General features: G+C 39.1%; 1 protein-coding gene across 1 annotated transcript in view; it reads left to right on the plus strand.

Annotated features, from left to right (window-relative positions):
- sgcd (sarcoglycan, delta (dystrophin-associated glycoprotein)) overlaps nt 1–19278 on the plus strand; it is a 574429-nt gene that overhangs the window by 398474 nt on the left and 156677 nt on the right. Inside the window, 1 exon segment of the mRNA XM_073067274.1 lies at nt 8269–8457. Within this exon segment, the coding sequence (XP_072923375.1) occupies nt 8269–8457 (189 nt within the window).

Consider the following 19278-nt stretch of genomic DNA (forward strand, 5'->3'; position numbering starts at 1 on the left):
GAAGGGTTTTGGCATTGATTTGGCCCCTCAATGCTCTGCTGAGGTGTTAGCAGTGGTAGGAGAGAGAAAACACGGATGAAATAATTGAGGACAGTGTTTCTCTATTTACTTTGGAAAACCAAAAACTTGCAGAAAAACAGTACATCCAAACACATCATAAATTTACTTCAAACTCTGAACTTTTGTTCTTGCCTCAGTTGGTATCAAAATTGCAGTGGTGGGAGGGGAACAATCTAAAATGCCAAATGATGAAAATCTGAAATTCCTCACAATCAGAAAAACACTCGACCCATTGTATCTAATACACGGAGGAATGTAAATCGCACACAATCTTACTGCAGTTTGCTAGCATCTCTGTATTGAAAAATGCTGGGCCATAATTCACCCTTTGGAGCATTTTGAGTTGGACAGGCAAGGACATGAATCAGTAACTTACTCTCTAAGCAAGAAGCTTAGCGATGGCACCGAGGTGTAGCAGTCCTGACAAAGGGTCTCGGCCCAGAACGTTGACTGTTCATTTCCATGGATGCTGCCTGACCTGCTGAGTTCCTCCAGCTTGTTGTATGTGTTGTTAGTCTAACACGATTGCATCACCACTAACCTGGGCTGCATTACTGCTGCTGTTTGTAAGGAATTTGTACATTCTCCCTGTGATCATTTCTTCAGCTTCCTTCAGCTTCTCCGAAGACATATGGGTTAGTAGATTATTTGGTCACATGGATGTAACTGGGTGGCATGGGCTTGGTGGGCCAGAAGGGTCTGTTACTGTGCTGTATCTCCGAATAAAAAGTAAATAACTAAATAAAAAGAACAAATTTCCATCTGTTTTAACTCTGAATCCTATTTCATTTCTTTCTGACCTTCCCATTCCATGCACAAGGATTGGAGAGAAGGATGTTTCATATATGTTTACAGGAAATGGATTGGCAATTATTATCCATCTGTAACTACCATTGGAAAAGTAGAGGGTTTGTCTATCTAGCAAGAGGCATCAATGAGCCACTTCTTGTAGGGAATGAGGGAGGCCGGGGAGATAAGTTTAAGAAGATTGTAGACAACACAAAGAAAATGTTGATTACCTTTCATATCAGTGTAATTGTGAAGAATATAGTGTGATAATTATTACATTTCTTTTTGTAGATGGCGAAGTCTCTGGAACCCTTTTACCTTGTGTATTGTAAAGGTTAAATCATTGCTAATACTTAATGAGAAAGTGCTAAATGTTTAAAAGGTCGGAGAATTGAGGGGTATAAATAACTGATACAAGAGAAGATGAACTGTGGAGCCTTGATCATTTGAATCATAGGTAGACCTGAGGGATTGAGTGGCCTATCCCACTTCTATTTTCTTACATTTTGCTTAATGCATGCTCTTGGAAACCACTTGATTGTGATTGATTTCAACACCAAGAAAATCAGATAGTTTCTGCAATAAATAACTCACTCACAATGCCGGCAACACTTACAAATATCCTTGCTGGTGCATGCCTACAGTATATGCAGAAACTCCAAAGTCTAAATATTGCTGAATATGTAAAATCCTTAAATATTGCAAATTTACTGAATTGGAAATTGTCACCTATAGGAATATGTCAATTTGCAAAATTTCATTAGCAAATGACAACACTGTAGATAACCTGAATATCAGGCCTTTTTAATGAAGTGAGAAAAGTTGTTCTTTTTCCTTTGGAACTTTCTCTTTTTTGGATATTCCGAAGAAATTTACTATCAATGTGTAACTTTCAGAATTGCAGCTAAAATCAATGTTTGCTAATACACTCAGGTAGATTCCACAAACAAGAAATGTGACCGTTCTGTATTGCACCTAATGGAAATAAAGTGTTGCAGATTGTTTCCACAAGATTTCAGCAGCTTTCTAGCTAGGCAATGAAGGGAAGTTCCTTTAATAGATTGTAAATATAGGATTAGGGAAGGAACATGTAAAACAGTAGTATTGACTGGTAATTCAATTCCATGTTGTTCTCTAGCTACCAGTAGTTTTGTCATCTTGTTTGCAAAATTGCAAGCTGTGGTAAAATTTTATATGGAATGAACTCCATCCACTCATAACGGATTGTTTTTTTTTCTCTATGTGTAATGCGTACACATTAGAGTTCCAATAATCTCTGTCCAATTATTTTGAAGTCCCGGTGGTTTAACACCTAGTTCACTGAGAGCTTACTCTCATGTTCCCTACAACTCACCTAAGTTCCAAGTTCCTTTTCACAAATTGGGCCCTTGCTTCTGTGCTCCATTCAGTACATAGAGGCTCGATTTCCCACGCTTCCTTCCACCAGTATGGGCCCAGTTTTCATAGTCCCTATAACTCACTTGGGGCCCTGGTTCCAACAATTCCTCTCGATCGCCTGGTATTATTCTCCATGTCCAATTGAAACTTACCTGGTATGTCTTCTAAGATCCCTTTAAATTTAACAGGTTTACTGAAAATGTTATTATTCTGTAAAATCTCTAAAAATAAGTGAATTAAAAGTGTACTAAAGATTTAATAAATATTTATGTGAGATGGTGAGCCCAGCACCATCTGAATCCTCAGTATGCAGCATTAACAGTTTTACTGCAGTTTACTTCATGTCGAAGCTATTTGATGTTGGTCTTGAATTCAGAGAAATTGCCTCACAGTCCTGCATCCCTAATGAAAACTTAAGCATCAAGGATCAACTTCATTTGCCATATACATTTACAATAAATAGAAATTTGTTATGATGCGTAACAAAAAAGAACATTCAACAATTATAAACAATAAGGAAGTACAGTGTATTCTGGTTAACTGGGACACACCAGAACCAGTAGATTTTGGCCCAATTAGCTGAAGTTTCATGGAAGTAGTAAAGAAGTATAAAGAAGACAAACTGAGTAACAAATTATGTATTTAAATGAAAAACAGAATAAATCAGAACCAATTGAACTACAGTACTATAAAACTCTGTATTAGTTCCTAATCATTATCCACAGAGCAATTCATCCAGTGTACTCTGCAGTTTCTTTTGACAGTCAGTGAACAAAATCAGCGCAGCACCTAGTGCAAATAATGGACTAACTTCGTACAATGCTTTCAATGATTGCAACCTCCAAGTCTTCATTCTCTTTGTAAAATTTCAAGATGATTGTTGATATCTTGAAATTCTTCATAGGTCCTAACTTGTTGATGCAGTGGAATTGTTTCATTCTTACTCCCAGGCGTTCCTGGCATCCTGAATGCTTGAAAGCACAGCAAGCAAAATAGTTCTGAATGATCTTACTGCTTATTTCTTGCCAATTATCGGTGACAAAAATCACTGCTTTTTGAAGAATCACATGCAACTGATGTTACTTTACAATTGCTCGCTCCAGGCAAAGTGTAGTGTCCAATGGCCACAAAAGTGCACAAACTGACGCTAGTTAGAAACCGTTCAGCAACTGTCTTCTGAACCAATTAAGCAACATAGTGTCCCAAATAAATGAAGGGGATCCTGGATATTTTTTGATTCGTTTTTGTTCTTTAAGAGTTGTCACAAATAACTCCCTGTCCTGATTCACCGATGGACCAATTAACCCAAATCTATTGTATATGAAAATAAGTTAAAGTATGGATATGGAATAAAATAGGTATGAATACAGTACATAAATGCTAGCATGTATTTAGAATGGAAACAGCATTATAAAAAGTGGTTTCAAGTTTTTACAATGCAGTGCCGTGACTGAGGTAATAGATGGAGAGGGGCGGGGGCTCACCAGGATGATTGATCATATTAACTGCCTGGAAGAAGAAACGTTTAAGATGGTGTGAAGTTTTTGTTTTATTAGCCTTATAGTACATTCCAGAAGGGAGCTTTTGTAAAATGCAGTTTGTAGGGTGTGTTAATGTCAACATAGATTTTTCTTGCCCACTTCTTTGTCCTGGATACATATAAATCCCACTGCAATTGGAGACTGCATTCAATGACAATAATAAATCCCCACTGCCTTACAATTAGGTGATCATAATTAGCCAAAAAGATACTAGAAAAGAATTGGAAAATTGGAAAATTATATACATTTGTTGACCTGCATCGATGGTGGACTGCAGCCAATGATAAAGTCAAATCCCCATTGCTTTACAGTTAGGTGATCATAATTAGCAAGAAATTACTAGAAAAAAATTAAAATTGTAATTAATAGACATTTGTTTAGGAGAGGTTACAGGAACAAAGCTAGAAACTGGAGCTGGATGTGGGAGGCACAATGGGTAAGTTCACTGATGGCACAAAAGTAGAAGATAGAGTATGGAACCACAAAGCACAGGAGCAGGCGCTACAGCCCACCACGACTACACCAACTGCATTGCCTGTCTCACTGGTTTAATCTCACCTTCTCCATTTGTGGATGAATGAGAAAGTGATAACCAGGTTTACTTCACAATGATGAGAAGAGCCAAAACTTTTCCTGGTGAAGAAAGTGTTGAAAGGACAATAAGAGGTTTCAATTGGTTACTTTTGGATATTTATTTTTTGTAATTAATGTATCACCTCAGTATCAACATATTAGGGTTATACTGCCAAGACATTTAATCCCAACCACCTACTAAAAGTCTTGGTTTTCAAACTATATTTTTCTCTTCCCTAATTCTATTTTTGCCTCTTTTTTGATTCAGAATAGATGATTATTTTGCAGTCACTTAAGTGGTATCTTCCTCTCCAAAGTCATCCTCTTTTTTCTCCACCATTACAGCTTTTTATAATCTCATTTAAACCATTTTTGTATTGATGTCATTAAAGTACATTAGTTAAACTAAAAGTCAAACATGAATGCTAACCATATGAATGTAGTCAACAGTATTATAATGCAGAGTCACATTTTAGAAGAAAAACAACTGTGGAAAAGATCATTTGGAATCAACTGGAGTTAATTGTTTTTTTGATCTAATTTGGACTGGGTTGCTTCTACATTAGAATAGTCACATGAAAGAAAAGATGTTGCGTACAGCCATTCTTAAACATGCACTGCAGTCTGATTTCCAATTAACCTTTACTTTGTGCTGGAAATGTAAGGGGCATGACACTGGACCATTTATACCGTGAAGCAAAATGAGTGATTCAACATGTCACAGAATGAATATTGAATCCACGGTTATCACCTTCATCTTCCTGAGTGCAGCAGACAGCAATTTCATCAAATACTTTCTTTACAATGACACAAATCATGCATCATCAGGGTGAACCATGTCTTATGTTACTTATGCAAATTATCACCTTGATGGAACTGCTGCATGAATTTTCTTTCTTTGCCAAAAAGAAAGGTTTACTAGATTTTTTCTTACATTATTCCCTGTATTTCAGTGAGGCCATCCTAATATTAGCCTTTCAGTTCCTTCTTAACTTACCTCTTCTGTATATTTCCCTGTGATTCCACCCTCATCCAAAATCAGAACATTCCATTCCTCTCTAATCTAGTGATCTTTTCAACTGTGTGCTGTGTGTTCAAGCAATATTGCTTTCACTTAAATTTTTGATGGATGTTTTTTGTAAGTAAAATCATTTTGCCCTTTTAAAAAAATGGAATAATGTTGAGGGGTAGGAGGGGAATGTGATGATGCAAAGTGAAAATTATATTTGAGATTTTATACAAATTTTGTTTAGAGTTTGTTGAAGTTTAGCTTGTTCTAATTCATTTTTTTCTCTGTGATCAATACTCTTAAAAGGGAATACATTGGGAGCTCTGCATTTTATTCAAATAATGTTTGAAGTTTAATAATGTATGTAATTATTCAATTGCTTCATTTTTGTGCTTCAGTTATTCAAATATGCTCTGGAAAATAAATATAAAAATAGGTTGAAATGTTTGTTTTGGTCCTTATCACACAAGCAGTTGTAGTTGATTTAAGGAAACAATTATGCAGTAAATAAGTGCTGCTGTTATGTAAAGCAACACCCTCAAAACATTCAAGTTAACAATCTTTACTGCATATGAAATTTCGTCAGAGTTCCATTTTAATGTAGGAAGGCAAATTAATTCTTATCAGATGAAATGAAATTGAAAGAATATATATTTTAATTGATCTAAGCTGATTAGAATCCACTGTGAGTTGACACTGCAGTCTAATTTTATATAAAATAAATCACTTGACAAGAATGCAAAACCTGTAGGTTAAATATTGTGACTGTTATAAAGCTGTTAATGTTCCAAGTTGCTCATACTGATTGTTAGAAAGGTTCACTGGCGCTGAGGAGTTCCAGAAGCAAAAAGATTCAGGACAGGGATGGGCTCTGATGACTTAGCAGTATTTTAAAAGAACACAAGAAATGGTGGTAAAGACAGACTATAATAATACAAATTCTAGAATCTGAGAGAATTAGGTAAGAAAATCTATGATTCTAAAAGCAAAGTCTAATTCTTCAACAGAATCTTTAAGCATCATTTTACAGCAGCAGTCTATAGTCTTTGGAAAGAGCCTTTGACTGAAACTGTAGCATAATTTCCCAATAATTTTAAGATACTGTGATGACTGCATACTTGCTTTCAAATGATGTGCATAAAATCAGTCCCAGTATCTTACAGAACTTCAGCCTGACAAGAAAATTAACTAATCATCGTCTATTCTGAGCAAGAATAATGGTGACTCTATGTAGTCTTGTTGGTTTGATGTAAAGCTGATTATATTTGATGAACTGTGCTGATTATGCTGTTTGAACTGAGTGCCAGCTTAGGGCAACTGAGTAAGTCACAGAGTTGAATCGTGTAAGGATTGTAGTTTGATTTGCAAATGAAAGAATATTTCTGAGGAAATCTGGAAAGTGAGTTTCTATTGACGGAAATTGAAAGGGAAATTTGTGACTCAGAAGGTCATCATTGTATCCATGAATCCAAAGAAAAATCAGCTTTTTGGGTTTCCCCTACTTCTCAGCACTTGATGTCCAGCTCAGTAGGTCTTCATGTCCTCATCCTATTAAATCAAGGATAAATTCTGCCTCCACCCCTCTTTCAGCAGTGATTTCCGGACCTTAATGCTTTTTAACCCGAATGAGAATTGGTGGTGGTAGTTTTGCAGGTAGACAGATAATAGAATCTGAAACTCTGAGTTACAAAACAGTATTAATTACCTTGTGGCATTAATTTGCAAGGAGAAATATCACCATCAGAAAGATAATAATAGCAGAATTTGCTCTCGATGAACAATTCATTTGCTCTTATAACTAATGACCAAACCTTACAAATATTTACAGTCTGATAATTCATGTGAATTTTCATGTTGTAGGACGCATTATCAGAAGCATTTTAATTTTTTGCCAAAATGGCATTTAAAGTCAAGAGTTCCTCTAAGTAGGGAGGAGGCACATGAGAGGAATGCCTAGAAATTGTACTCTGTACACTTTAGGATGACCAATTATAGTGCTACAGAAAGCAGTGCTGCCAAATCCTTAAATGCAAAAAAAACTGCATAATTGAGTTATCCTTTCTTTAAGATATCATTATCAGGCTTGATCTCTTTTAAATGTGTTAAGACTGAACCTACATATTGCACTGAATCTCCCTCAGATACAAATAGAATCCAGAGTACATACTGTATTGTACATTTGGAATGATATATGTATAACTCAAAAATGGGGGGATGAAGTGATGAAGCTGAGGCAAAGAGTTGTTCATGAAGATAAAGCAAAGCAAGTAAAATTGCCAGTCGTTGCATAAAAACGATTTCAGTGGGGCAGCAACAGAAGCAATTTCGTATTGGTGAGCCTCAGAATACTTTACACATGGGTTAATGAAGGAAATCCAGTTATCTTTTATTTAATAAAGTGTATTTTTTTACATTTTCAATGTCTATTGTTTTGTTGGCGTTTTATATTGTGAGAACAAGAAAAACCAACAAGGCCATTTAAAGGACATTCAATTCATCAAACCATTCTATCATTCAATGAGATCATAGCTGTCACGTATCTCAACTTATCCTCACTATCAAAAACTAAGTGAACTTCACCTTTTCAATACCCTACCATATACAGTCTATTTGACCATTCAATATGTGTGAACATTCTTCCTGAAAATCATGACTATAAGGATGGAGATGAAAAGTTAACCTGACGTGAAGAGCCCATATGAATAGGTGGAATACAGATTTTATAATTCACTAAACCTTGACTTATACGTGATCCCATCAATGTACTGTTGGATAGGCCAGATCAGGATTTAATCCATAGTCTGGATAATAATAATGTGGTAAATCTTGATGATTAATATTGGTTTCATGGAGAAACTGTTCACTCCTGTTATATTAATAACCTTTTTTGTTATTCAGATGACACAGGAACAGTACTTGACTCAACGAAACAACATTCAGACCTCAGAAAACCAGTATGTCTACAAAGTTGGGATTTACGGCTGGCGAAAGCGGTGCCTTTATTTGTTTGTCCTCCTCTTGATGATTCTGCTGTTGGTGAATCTTGCTCTGACAATATGGATCCTGAAAGTCATGAATTTTACAAAAGTAAGTAGCAACATTGAAAATGATTTCTTTTTTTATATGAAAACTATGTAAAGTGATTACATTTGAATACTGGCAATTAAAAATGATCAATTAAAGAAATGTTAATTTTTTTTCATTATGAACAATTCGGTCTGCTGTGGCTAAAACACAAGTGACTAAGGCAGTATGTGTTCATGGGCTATGATATATGGACTCTACTGTCAAAGGGTTTGGTGTTGCTTTTGTTGATCTCTGAGGACCAACCTTTTCCACCTCAGTCCACAGTCACAAATCAAAACCGACTTAGCTGGACTGATAATTGGATCAGGGGATGCTGGTGGCCTCTCTGTCCTTGATAATCTCTCTTTTGTCCCATTTCTCAGTGAGGTGGGTTTATAGGCATTTGATTTAGTAGTGAACATTTAGATGTCCTGTTCACTTTTATTTCATCGTCTATTCTTTAGGTCACATGTTTCCTACTGGACCTCAGTTTTCAGGTGACTATAAAGCTGATTCTTTTGTCCTGAGTTGTAGTACTCCAGTTCGAGAATTACTTGCTATTGTAATTAAGTGGCACTGAATTTCATCAAACCTGTCCTGGAGTTTACTGGTACGGAAATCAGATGTCTCTTCATGGAAACTAAATGCGGTGTCTTGACCTCTAGATCTCCTGTTCCATAAGGTATAGGAGCAGAATTAGGCCATTTGGCCCATTGAATCTGCTCCACCTGTCACCATGGCTGAATGTTCCATGGGTGTCAGATTATTTGTGAGGTGTTGTCTGAGACTTTAAACATTGATTTTCAGGTGACAACGTTCCTGATAACTCTGTTATTTTCTAGCCAGGAGGATGGAAGTAACATAACAAATTAAATGGTAGTCAATGCAGCAGTCATCAGCGTAGGTGCTGTCTGGTAGGGTACAGATGATGCTAACATCCTGTTTGGATAAGAATGTAAAATAACATGGAGTCATAGAGCTCAATGCCTGTCAATCTGAACTCATGCTTTTTAACTTGCATTTGACTCATGTTCCTCTAAACCTTTTCTATTCCTGTACTTGTCCAAATGTCTTTTAACCATATTAATTTTACCTGCTTCTACAGCTACTCGGGTGGCTAGTTCCATATACTTCTTAGTAACTTGATGGATTGAGTTTTTTGATGAGTTGACGAGGGCGATTGTTGAAGGTAGAGCTGTGGATGTTGTCTACATGGATTTTAGTAAGGTGTCTGACAATGTCCCTCATGGAAGGCTCATCCAGAAGATTAAGATGTATGGGATCCATAGTGAATTAGCTGTTTGGATTCAGAACTGGCTTGCCCATAGTAGACAGAGAGTAGTGGTCGAAGGGACTTGTTCTAGCTGGAGGTCTGTGATTAGTGGTGTTCTACGGGGATCTGTACTGGAACCCATTCTGTTTGTGATGTATATAAATGAACAGGATAAAAATGTAGATAGTTGGATTAGTAGGTTTGAAGTTTATATGAAGATTGGTAATGTTGTGGATAGCGTGAAAGACTAGCATAGAATAGAGCAGGATATAGATCAGTTTTAGATATGGGCAGAGAAATGGCAGATGAAACTTAACCCAGACAAACACAAAGTGTTGCACCTAGGTGGGTCAAATGTGAAGAGATAGTGCACTGTTAAGGGCAAGACCATTAAGAGTGTTGATGAGCATAGAAATCTTGTGGCCCAAGTTCATAGCTCCCTGAACAGGTTGATAGGGTGGTTACGAAGGTGTTTGGCATGTTTGCCTTATTAGTTGAGGCATTGAGTTTAAAAGTCATGTTGTAGCTTTAAAAAAAAACTAGCTCGGCAGCAACTGGAATATTGCATTCAGTTCTGGTCGCTCCATTATATGAAGGATGTCGAGGCTTTGGAGAGGGGGCAGCAGAGGTTTACCAGGATGCTGCCAAGATTAGAGGGCATGCGCTATAACAAGAGTTTGGATAAATTTGGGTTGTGTTCTCTAGAGAGGGTCTGAGAAGACTGAGGAGAGATCTGATAGAGGTTTGTAAGATTATGAGAGAAATAGAGTAGACAGATAGCATCTTTTTCCCAGGGTTGAAATGTCCAAGAGCGCATGCATTTAAGGTGAGAGGGGGTAATTTAAAAGGAGATGTGAGAGGCAAGTCTTGTACACAGAGAGTGGTGAGTGCCTGAAATGTGCTGCTGAAGGAAATTGTAGGGGGCAGATATATTAGAGACTTCTAAGAGATGCTTAGATGGACAGATGAATGTGAGGGAAATAGAAAGATAAGGACACTTTGTAGGCAGAACAGATTAGTTAATTTGGCCTATTAATTATTAATTTAATTGGTTTGGCACAACTTGAGGGCAGAAGGGCAAATTCCTGTGCTGTACTGCTCTAAACCCACGACCATCTGTGTAACATGTGCTCATGTCTGGAATGGGGATCTTTCCATGAGGCCGGGTGTGTTTTCACTGACCAAACAGGGTGTTATTGAAGACAAAGCTATCCTCCAAGTAATTTCTCACTCTGTTGTAGCTGGCTTTCCCTTCCCCTTCTTTGCCATTTTCCAGAGGATTGCATGTATTTCTACTCTGTCATTGAAGTTATCCAGGACAGTCAGTTTGGCTCACAGTTCAAACAGATCATCCTTGGCCTCACCTGTAGCTTTTAAAATTATTTTCTACTGTGTTAATGACGCTAATGACCTGGTTTCACCTCAGAGAGAACATGAGGATTATGAGACATTTCTTATTCCACACTAGAGTTACTAAGATGTTATTTTGGAAACCAAACCTACCACATAAGGCAAAGTTTATTCTGCAGTTTGCACAAGCCGAAGTAATCACAACCTTCTGCTGTGAGTCTCAGACCCACTTCGTATCAAGATTGGAAGGTCCATGTTCAAATACCTGAACACCATGGTTACATAGTAGTATTCAGACACCCAACCCCTAACCTCCCACCCTCACTCTCCCTCAGTCACCACCCCTTGCTCATTGGACCCTTTCTTTCTTCCCTTCCCCAGGCACCCATCCTAATTTTTTCTCAGCACTCCCCTCCCTGGCACGCTAGCGTAGTGGTTAGCACAACGCTTTAGGGTACAGGAGACATGAGTTCAATTTCTGCCACTGTCTGTAAGGAGTTTGTACATTCTCTCCATGACTGTGTGGGTTTCCTCTGGATGCTCCAGTTTCCTCCCACAGTCCAAAACAGTACTATTTGGTAGATTAATCGGTCATTGTAAATTAACCCATGATTAGGCTCAGATGAAGCCGGGGGTTGCTGGGCGGCACGACTTAAAGAATTGGAAGGGCCTATTCTGCACTTTATCTCAATAAATAAATAATTTCAGAGCTTCTTTCGGTCCTGTGCAGTAGCCATATCCCCCCCACCAATACCAGACAGTGATGCAGCCTGTCAGAATGCTCTCCATGGTACATTTATAGAAGTTTTTAAGTGTATTTGTTGACATACCAAATCTCTTCAAACTCCTAATGAAGTACAGTCACTGTTTTGCCTTCTTTATAACTGCATTGATATATTAGGACCAGGTTAGGTCCTCAGAGATCTTGACACTCAGGAACTTGAGACCGTTCACACTCTCCGCTTCTGATCCCTCTATGAGGATTGGCACGTGTCCCTTCATCTTACCATTCCTGAAGTCCACAATCAACTCTTTCATGTTACTGACGTTGAGTGCCAGGTTGCTGCTGTGACGCCATTCCACTAGTTGGCGTATCTCACTCCTGTACACTCTCTTGTCTCCATCTGAGATTCTACCAACAATGGTTGTATCATCAGCAAATTCATAGATGATATTTGAGCTATGCCTAGCCACACAGTCATGGGTATAGAGAGAGTAGAACAGTGGGCTAAGCACACACCCCTGAGGTGTGCCAGTGTTGATTGTCAGCGAGGAGGAGATGTTATCATCAATCCGCACAGATTGTGGTTTTCCAGTTAGGAAGTCAAGGATACTATTGCAGAGGGAGGTACAGAGGCCCAGGTTCTGTAACTTCTCAATCAGGATTGTGGGAATGATGGCATTAATTGCTGAGCTATAGTTCATGAACAGCATCCTGATGTAGGTGTTTGTGTTGTCAAAGTGTTCTAAGGCCTGTGGAGAGCCATTGAGATTGCATCAGCCATTGACCATGCCTTAATGACTATCGCCCTGAACATCTGTTGCAGCAAGGACCTGGCGATAGGCAAATTGCAATGGGTCCAGGTCCTTGCTGCAACAGATGGTCAGTCTAGTCATGACTAATCTCTCAAAGCATTTCATCACTGCGGATGTGAGTGCTACCGGGCAACAGTCATTAAGGCATCTCATATTATTCTTCTTAGGCACTGGTATAACTGTTGTCTTTTTGAAGCAAGTGGGAACTTTCACCTGTAGCAGTGAGAAGTTGAAAATATCCTTGAATACTCCAGCCAGTTGGTTGGCATAGGTTTTTAGAGCCTTACCAAGTACTCCATCAGGACCTTCCGCCTCGCGAGGGTTCACCCTCTTTAAAGACAGCCTAACGTGGGCCTCTGAGACAGAGGTCACAGGGTCATCAGGCGCAACAGGGATCTTCACAGCCGTAGTTGTATTCTCCCTTTTAAAATGTGCATAGAAGGCATTGAGTTCATCTGGTAGTGAAGCACTGCTGCCATTCATGCTATTGGATTTTGCTTTGTAGGAAGTAATGTCTCTTACCACCCGCAATCTCACTATTCCTCTCTGCCACCTCAGTAAATTAATTCCATTCATCCTCGAACAAAGTTCTCCCCGTCTCTTCCCTCACTCTCAAGTCTTGAGAAAAACATTGGGGGGTAAAAAAGAAAAATTGCATAGTTTTGACCAAAGCTTCTATGATTTAATATTCACTCTCTGGTTCAGTTGCCTGTTTTCTCTCTTTTAAGTTACTTGTTAACATCATCACATCTCCCTCATTATTACTTGGTTTTGTCACCAATTTAGTTTAATAATGTGAAGTGCCTTAGGATGTAGTATAATGTTAAAAGCTCCATAAACCCAAACTTCTATTCTTATTACTAAAGTGGGGCTGTGCTGCATTAAGCCTGCTCGGAAAAGGAAATTACAGGTCCAAATGTCGTTCAGGTCATTATGAATAGGCTTAAAGGATCATTTTAACTGCCTGGCACTCTGTTTCTACTGATGGTGATTGCTCGCTCATTCCTTTAACTCTTACTTCCTGCTTAATTCAATCATTTCCTTTCATTCTGAACTTGTTAGTGACTCCTAAGATGTTTTTCTCAGCTTCCTCTTTTTTTTTCCCTCCGATTCACAAATTTCAAGATTAATTTCGGGTGATTGATATTTTGTCATGGAATATATAGTATGTTATTCAAAAAGCGCTTTAGGGCATCTTTTATATTTCTGGTATTCAGCTAAAAATTCTGTCCTAAGTGCCATCAGTTTCAGGGTTCATCTGTGAATGCAGAAGGCCAGAGCTTGCTGGCTGCTTTCTGCCAATCATTTCCAGATTGTTCTCCCAACACTGGACTGTGTAGAAGTTCACCTTGTGGGATCAGACCAGCCAAGAAGTGCAATTTGAAAACGGTGGATCAGCAAAAGGTAAAATCATTGGTGAATATGTGCAACGTCACTGGGTCAGAAGACCTTTGTCTTGAATTGTAGTACTTCCAGTTCAATAATTACTTGCTTTTGAAGTTAATCAGTACTGGATTCCATGAAACCAGTTTTGGATTTCATTGGTACCAAAATCAGAAATCTCTTCATAGATACTAATTATGGTGCCTTGACCTTTGTAGTTCCTGTTCCATTGGTTTCGGATTGTTTCTGAGGTGTTGTCTGAGATTTTCAACATTGATTTTCAGGTGACAATGTTCCTGATGCCTTTGTTAATTTTTAGACAGGATGATGGAAGTGACATAATAAATGAAATGATGGTCAATGCAGTAGTCATCGGTGCTGGTAGCATCTGTCAGGCCACAAGTGATACAAACATCTTGTTTGGTTAAAATGTAATTTGGAATCATAGAGTTGTAGGGTTATGCAGCATGGAAATAAATCTTCTGATGCAATGCAGGTCTTTCTGAGCTGGTGCTTTTAACCTGTATTTGACCCTTACTCCTCTAAATCTTTCTATCCATGCATCTCTCCAAATGTATTTTTAATATTATACTACTGAACTCTCAGGTGTCGTTGCATAGGTCTCATATACTTTTTACTTTTTAATTTGTGTTGCAAATGCATCTTAAAATTTGTTAATTTACCTGTGGTAATATTATTTCACGTTATGAGTGTGAGTTATTTGTACTGTGTTGTACACCTTGGTCTGGAGGAATTTTGTTTGCATGTATACTTTTAAATGACAATAAACTGAGCTTGAACTTGGATGGTACCCACCACCCTCTGTATAAGGTTCCCCCATCAGGATTGGGGGGGTGTCTATGAGGGTGTGTGTAACTCCATGAGGACAAGAAGCTGTGAACCATTAAATCCATATGGATTTCCCACTTATTTCCTTCTCTCCTTGTTTATGTATCATCTTCAGTTCCTTGTCTGAAAATAGATTGTGATTCCTTGCATTTAATTAATGACTTTTAGTCTTGCAAAGTGACACGAGACTAAAACCCAGGTTGAATCCTCCTGGCAGAATTGATTTTCAAAAATATGAACTGATTGCGGATAATTTAATGTCATTATTATGCCCAAAATATTTGCTTTTTTAGATTCAAATCATTTATGATTAACTTTGCTGTGACCATTAGTGAACACTTTAAAAGGTGCCTCAACAGAGAGAAAAAAAACGCTGTAAATGTTTATACTGTATGAATCTTTAATTAATTGATGCTGATAATGTCTGAAGAAGTGCAATGTTAATTGTTGGTAATGCAGTTTAATTGTGTATTGTTAATTGCCTTTCCCTGGGGACTGCACATTTCTCTGGTGTGCTGGGCCATGTGTTGACTCCCATTAGTTGTCAGAATCTTTGTTTTACGGTCTTCTCCATATTGCTTGGATTGAGTATGTATTCTGAGGTTTGTACAGTATCTATGACGACATTGTCATCTGCATATTGGAGCTCCATAATGGAAGTAGCCGACACCTTGCTCTTTGCCTTGAACTTGTTAGGGTTAAAGAGCACCCCCCGCCCCACCATCTGTCCTAAAGAGAATCTGGACTCCTTGTGGGAGGTCTTGGCCTGTGAGGTGAAGAATGGTTGCTATGAAAACAGCAAATGGAGCTGGGGCAATGATGCACCCCTGTTTCACCCCAGTTTCAAGCTGGTGCTGTTTCAGAGCCGCTGCTGCTGATGACTGTTGCACTCATATCACTGCTTAAGAGCTGCAGGATCTGGAGGTATTTCTCCAGGCACCCAATTTTGGACAGTACCTGCCAAAGAGCAGATCGATTTACGGAGTCAAATGTTTTCATAGGCCATATAAAGTGGGAGATTTTGTTCCCGGGCTTTCTTCTGCAGCTGACGTGCTGTAAAAATCATGTCAGATGCTTCGCTGTCCGGAGGGACACTGCACTGGGATTCAGGCAGGAGATCAAAATACCCGGTTGTTATGTAAGTGAACAAAGGGTTGCAGGCGGAATACTTTTTCGAGGCACTATATACAAATGACCTTCAATTGCAGAACAACTCTATTTGCTGTAAGGGTTTGCGTCACAAAGCCATGTTCAGGTTTGTCACTACCTATTCTACTGCCTCTGCAACCTTGTACAAATCTACTGGAAGGATAGAGAACCGATGTGCCAGGCCAATATGCTCAGAACTGAGTCTTTGGATTGGCAGGTAGGTCCGCTTGTCCAGACCCCCAAAGCACATCTTCTGCTCCAAGCTCTACACTGCAAGCAGTCCCTAGGGGTACAGGAGTAAACTCTTCAACTGCATTCTCGAAACCTCCGTAACCCACGCACACAAAATGCTGAGACCCTTCAGCAGGACAGGAAGAGAAAAGAGGAGGAGTGGGAATTAGAAGGTCAGGGGAAGTTGAGGGAGAAACACAAGGTGATAGGTGAAACCTGGTTGGGGGGAGGGGTGAAGTAAAGAGCTGGGAAGTTGATTGGTGAAATAGATACAGGGCTGGAGAAGGGAGAATCTAATAGGAGAGGACAGAAGGCCATGGAAGAGAGAAAATGGGGAAGGAGCACCAGAGGGAGGCTATGGCCAGGCAAGAAGATAAGATGAGAAAGGGAAAAGGGGATGGGGAATGGTGAAGGGGGGGGGGAATTACTGGAAGTTTGAGAAAGCGAACTTGGAGGCTACCCAGACGGAATATAAAGTGTTACTCCTCCAACCTGAATGTGGCCTCATCATGACAGTAGAGGAGGCCATGGATTAATATATCGGAATAGGAATGGGAAGTGGAACTAAAATGGTGCTAACTGGGAGATCCCGCTTCTTCTAGCGGATGAAAAGTAGGTGCTCGGTGACATTGTCTCCCAGTCTGTGAAGGGTCTCATTGCTACACCTTTTGTTTGAAGGAAGTGGGAGGAGCCAAAGGAGAAATTATTGAGAGTGATTGAAGACAAGTTCTACTAGAAAGAGGAGCGTGGCAGTGGAGGAGAACTGGTTAGGTCTGGTGTCCAGAAAGAAATGGAGGGCTCTGAGGCCTTCCTGGTGGGGGATGGATTGGACATCCATGGTGAAAATATAATACTCGGGGGCCAGGGAACATGAAATCATTGAAAAGAAGTGTCCCAGATGTAGGTAGGAATGGACTGAACCGGGGGGATAAAACTGAATCGAAAACTCTGTGCTACCGTTATGGGACCAAGCAATAAAACGATTGATGATTCACTCATGGAAAAAATCCTACAACAAGGATGGGACACAAAAAACTCTGAAGATGCTGTAAATCTTAAACAGCACACACAAAATGCTTGAGGAAGTCAGCAGGTCAGGTAGCATCTATTGTATGGAGGAAAATAAACAGTCAATGATTTGGACCTGCTGAGTTCTTCCAGTGTTTTGTGTGTATTGGTAATAGACCATAAGACTAAGGAGCAAAATTAGCCCATTGGCTCATTGAGTCTGCTCCACCATTCAATCATGGTCAATCCTTTTTTTCGCTTCTCAGCCCCAGTCCCTGATCTTCTCCCCATAACCTTTGATGCCATGTCTAGTCAAGAACCCATTAATCTCTGCCTTAACTACACCCATTGACCTGTCCTCCACAGCTACTAGTGGTAACAAATTCCACAACTTCACCACCCTCTGGCTAAAGAAATTTATCTGCACCTCTGTTTTAAATGGATACACTTCTATCCTGAGGCTGTGTCCTAGACTCCCCCACCATTGGAAACATCCTTTCTATATCTACTCATTTGAAACATTTGAAAGGTTTCAATGGGATCCCTCCTCATCCTTCAAAATTCCAGTGAGTACAGACCCACAGCCATCAACCGTTCCTCCTATGATAACCCTTTCATTCCCAGAATCATCCTTGTGAACTTCCTCTGAAACCTCTCCAATGCCAGCACATCTTTTCTCAGATGAGAAGCCCAAAACTGTTTACAATACAAGGCGAGGCCTCACCAGTGCCTTCTAAAGTCTCAGCATCACATCCCTGCTCTTGTATTCTGACCTCTTGAAAGGAATGCTAACATGGCATTTGCGTTCCTTACGAGGAACTCAACCTGCAAGTCCTTTTGCATCTCAGAATTTTGGATTTTCTCCCCGTGTAGAAAATAGTCTGTACATTTATTTCTACTACCAAAGTACATGACCATGCATTTTCCAACATTTTAGAACATAGTACATAGAAAACCTACAGCACAATACAGGCCCTTCAGCCCACAATGCTGTGCCGAACATGTACTTACCTTAGAAATTACCTTGGATTACCCATAGCCCTCTATTGTTCTAAGCTCTATGTACCTATTCAGGAGCCTCTTAAAAGACCCTATTGTATCCGCCTCCACTACCGTTGCCGGCAGCCCATTCCATGCACTCACCACTCTCTGCATAAAAAACTTACCCCTGACACCTCCTCTGTACTTACTTCCAAGCACCTTAAGCCTCTGTCCTCTCATGCAAGCCATTTCAGCCCTTGGGAAAAAGCCTCTGACTATGCATATGATCATGCCTCTCATCATCTTATACCAATTTTATTTCACTTGCTACTTTCTTACCCAGTCTCCTAATCTGTCTAAGTCCTTCTGCAGCCTAACTTGCAAACTTAGCAACAAAGCCATTTATTCCATCATCTTAATCATCGATATACATTTTGTAGCCTGGGGAAAAATACGCACGCAAGACAACAAATACTTTTTCGGGTCTTTAATTCCGTTTTCTGATTTAGATGTTTTAATGCAGAAAGAGGGTGTCAAAATAAAACAAGGAAATGAATTTAGAAAAACCACAGTTCCCGTTGTTACAATCTCAGTTTAATTTCGGACCACAACCTTGTTACATTTGCAGTATGAAAATAAATAAAACAAAATATACAAAACTAATACGGTAGTGGCAATTCTAAAGAAAACAAACAACATTACAATCCCACCAACCCTGTACCTTATACACAACATCAAAAATACAAATAAATACATCTCATCGTAAGAGATATACTCACACACATGTGCTTAACTTCCAAACACATTAGTGAAGGCTGATGCAGAATAATCGTTTATCTCATCTGCCATCTCCTTGTCCCCGATTATTAAATCTCCAGACTCATTTTCTGACAGTCCTATATCCACTCTCATCTGTCTTTTATTTTTTACATACTTGAAAAGCTTTTACTATCCACTTTGATGTTGTTTGCTAGCTTGCTTTCATATTTCATTTTTTCCCTCCAAATGATCCTTTTATTTGCTCTCTGTATGTTTTAAAGGCTTCCCAATCCTCTATGTTCCCGCTAATTTTTGCCTTGTAT

This window comes from Hemitrygon akajei, chromosome 15 (genome assembly GCF_048418815.1).
Source record: "Hemitrygon akajei chromosome 15, sHemAka1.3, whole genome shotgun sequence".
Classification (NCBI taxonomy): Eukaryota; Metazoa; Chordata; class Chondrichthyes; order Myliobatiformes; family Dasyatidae; genus Hemitrygon; species Hemitrygon akajei.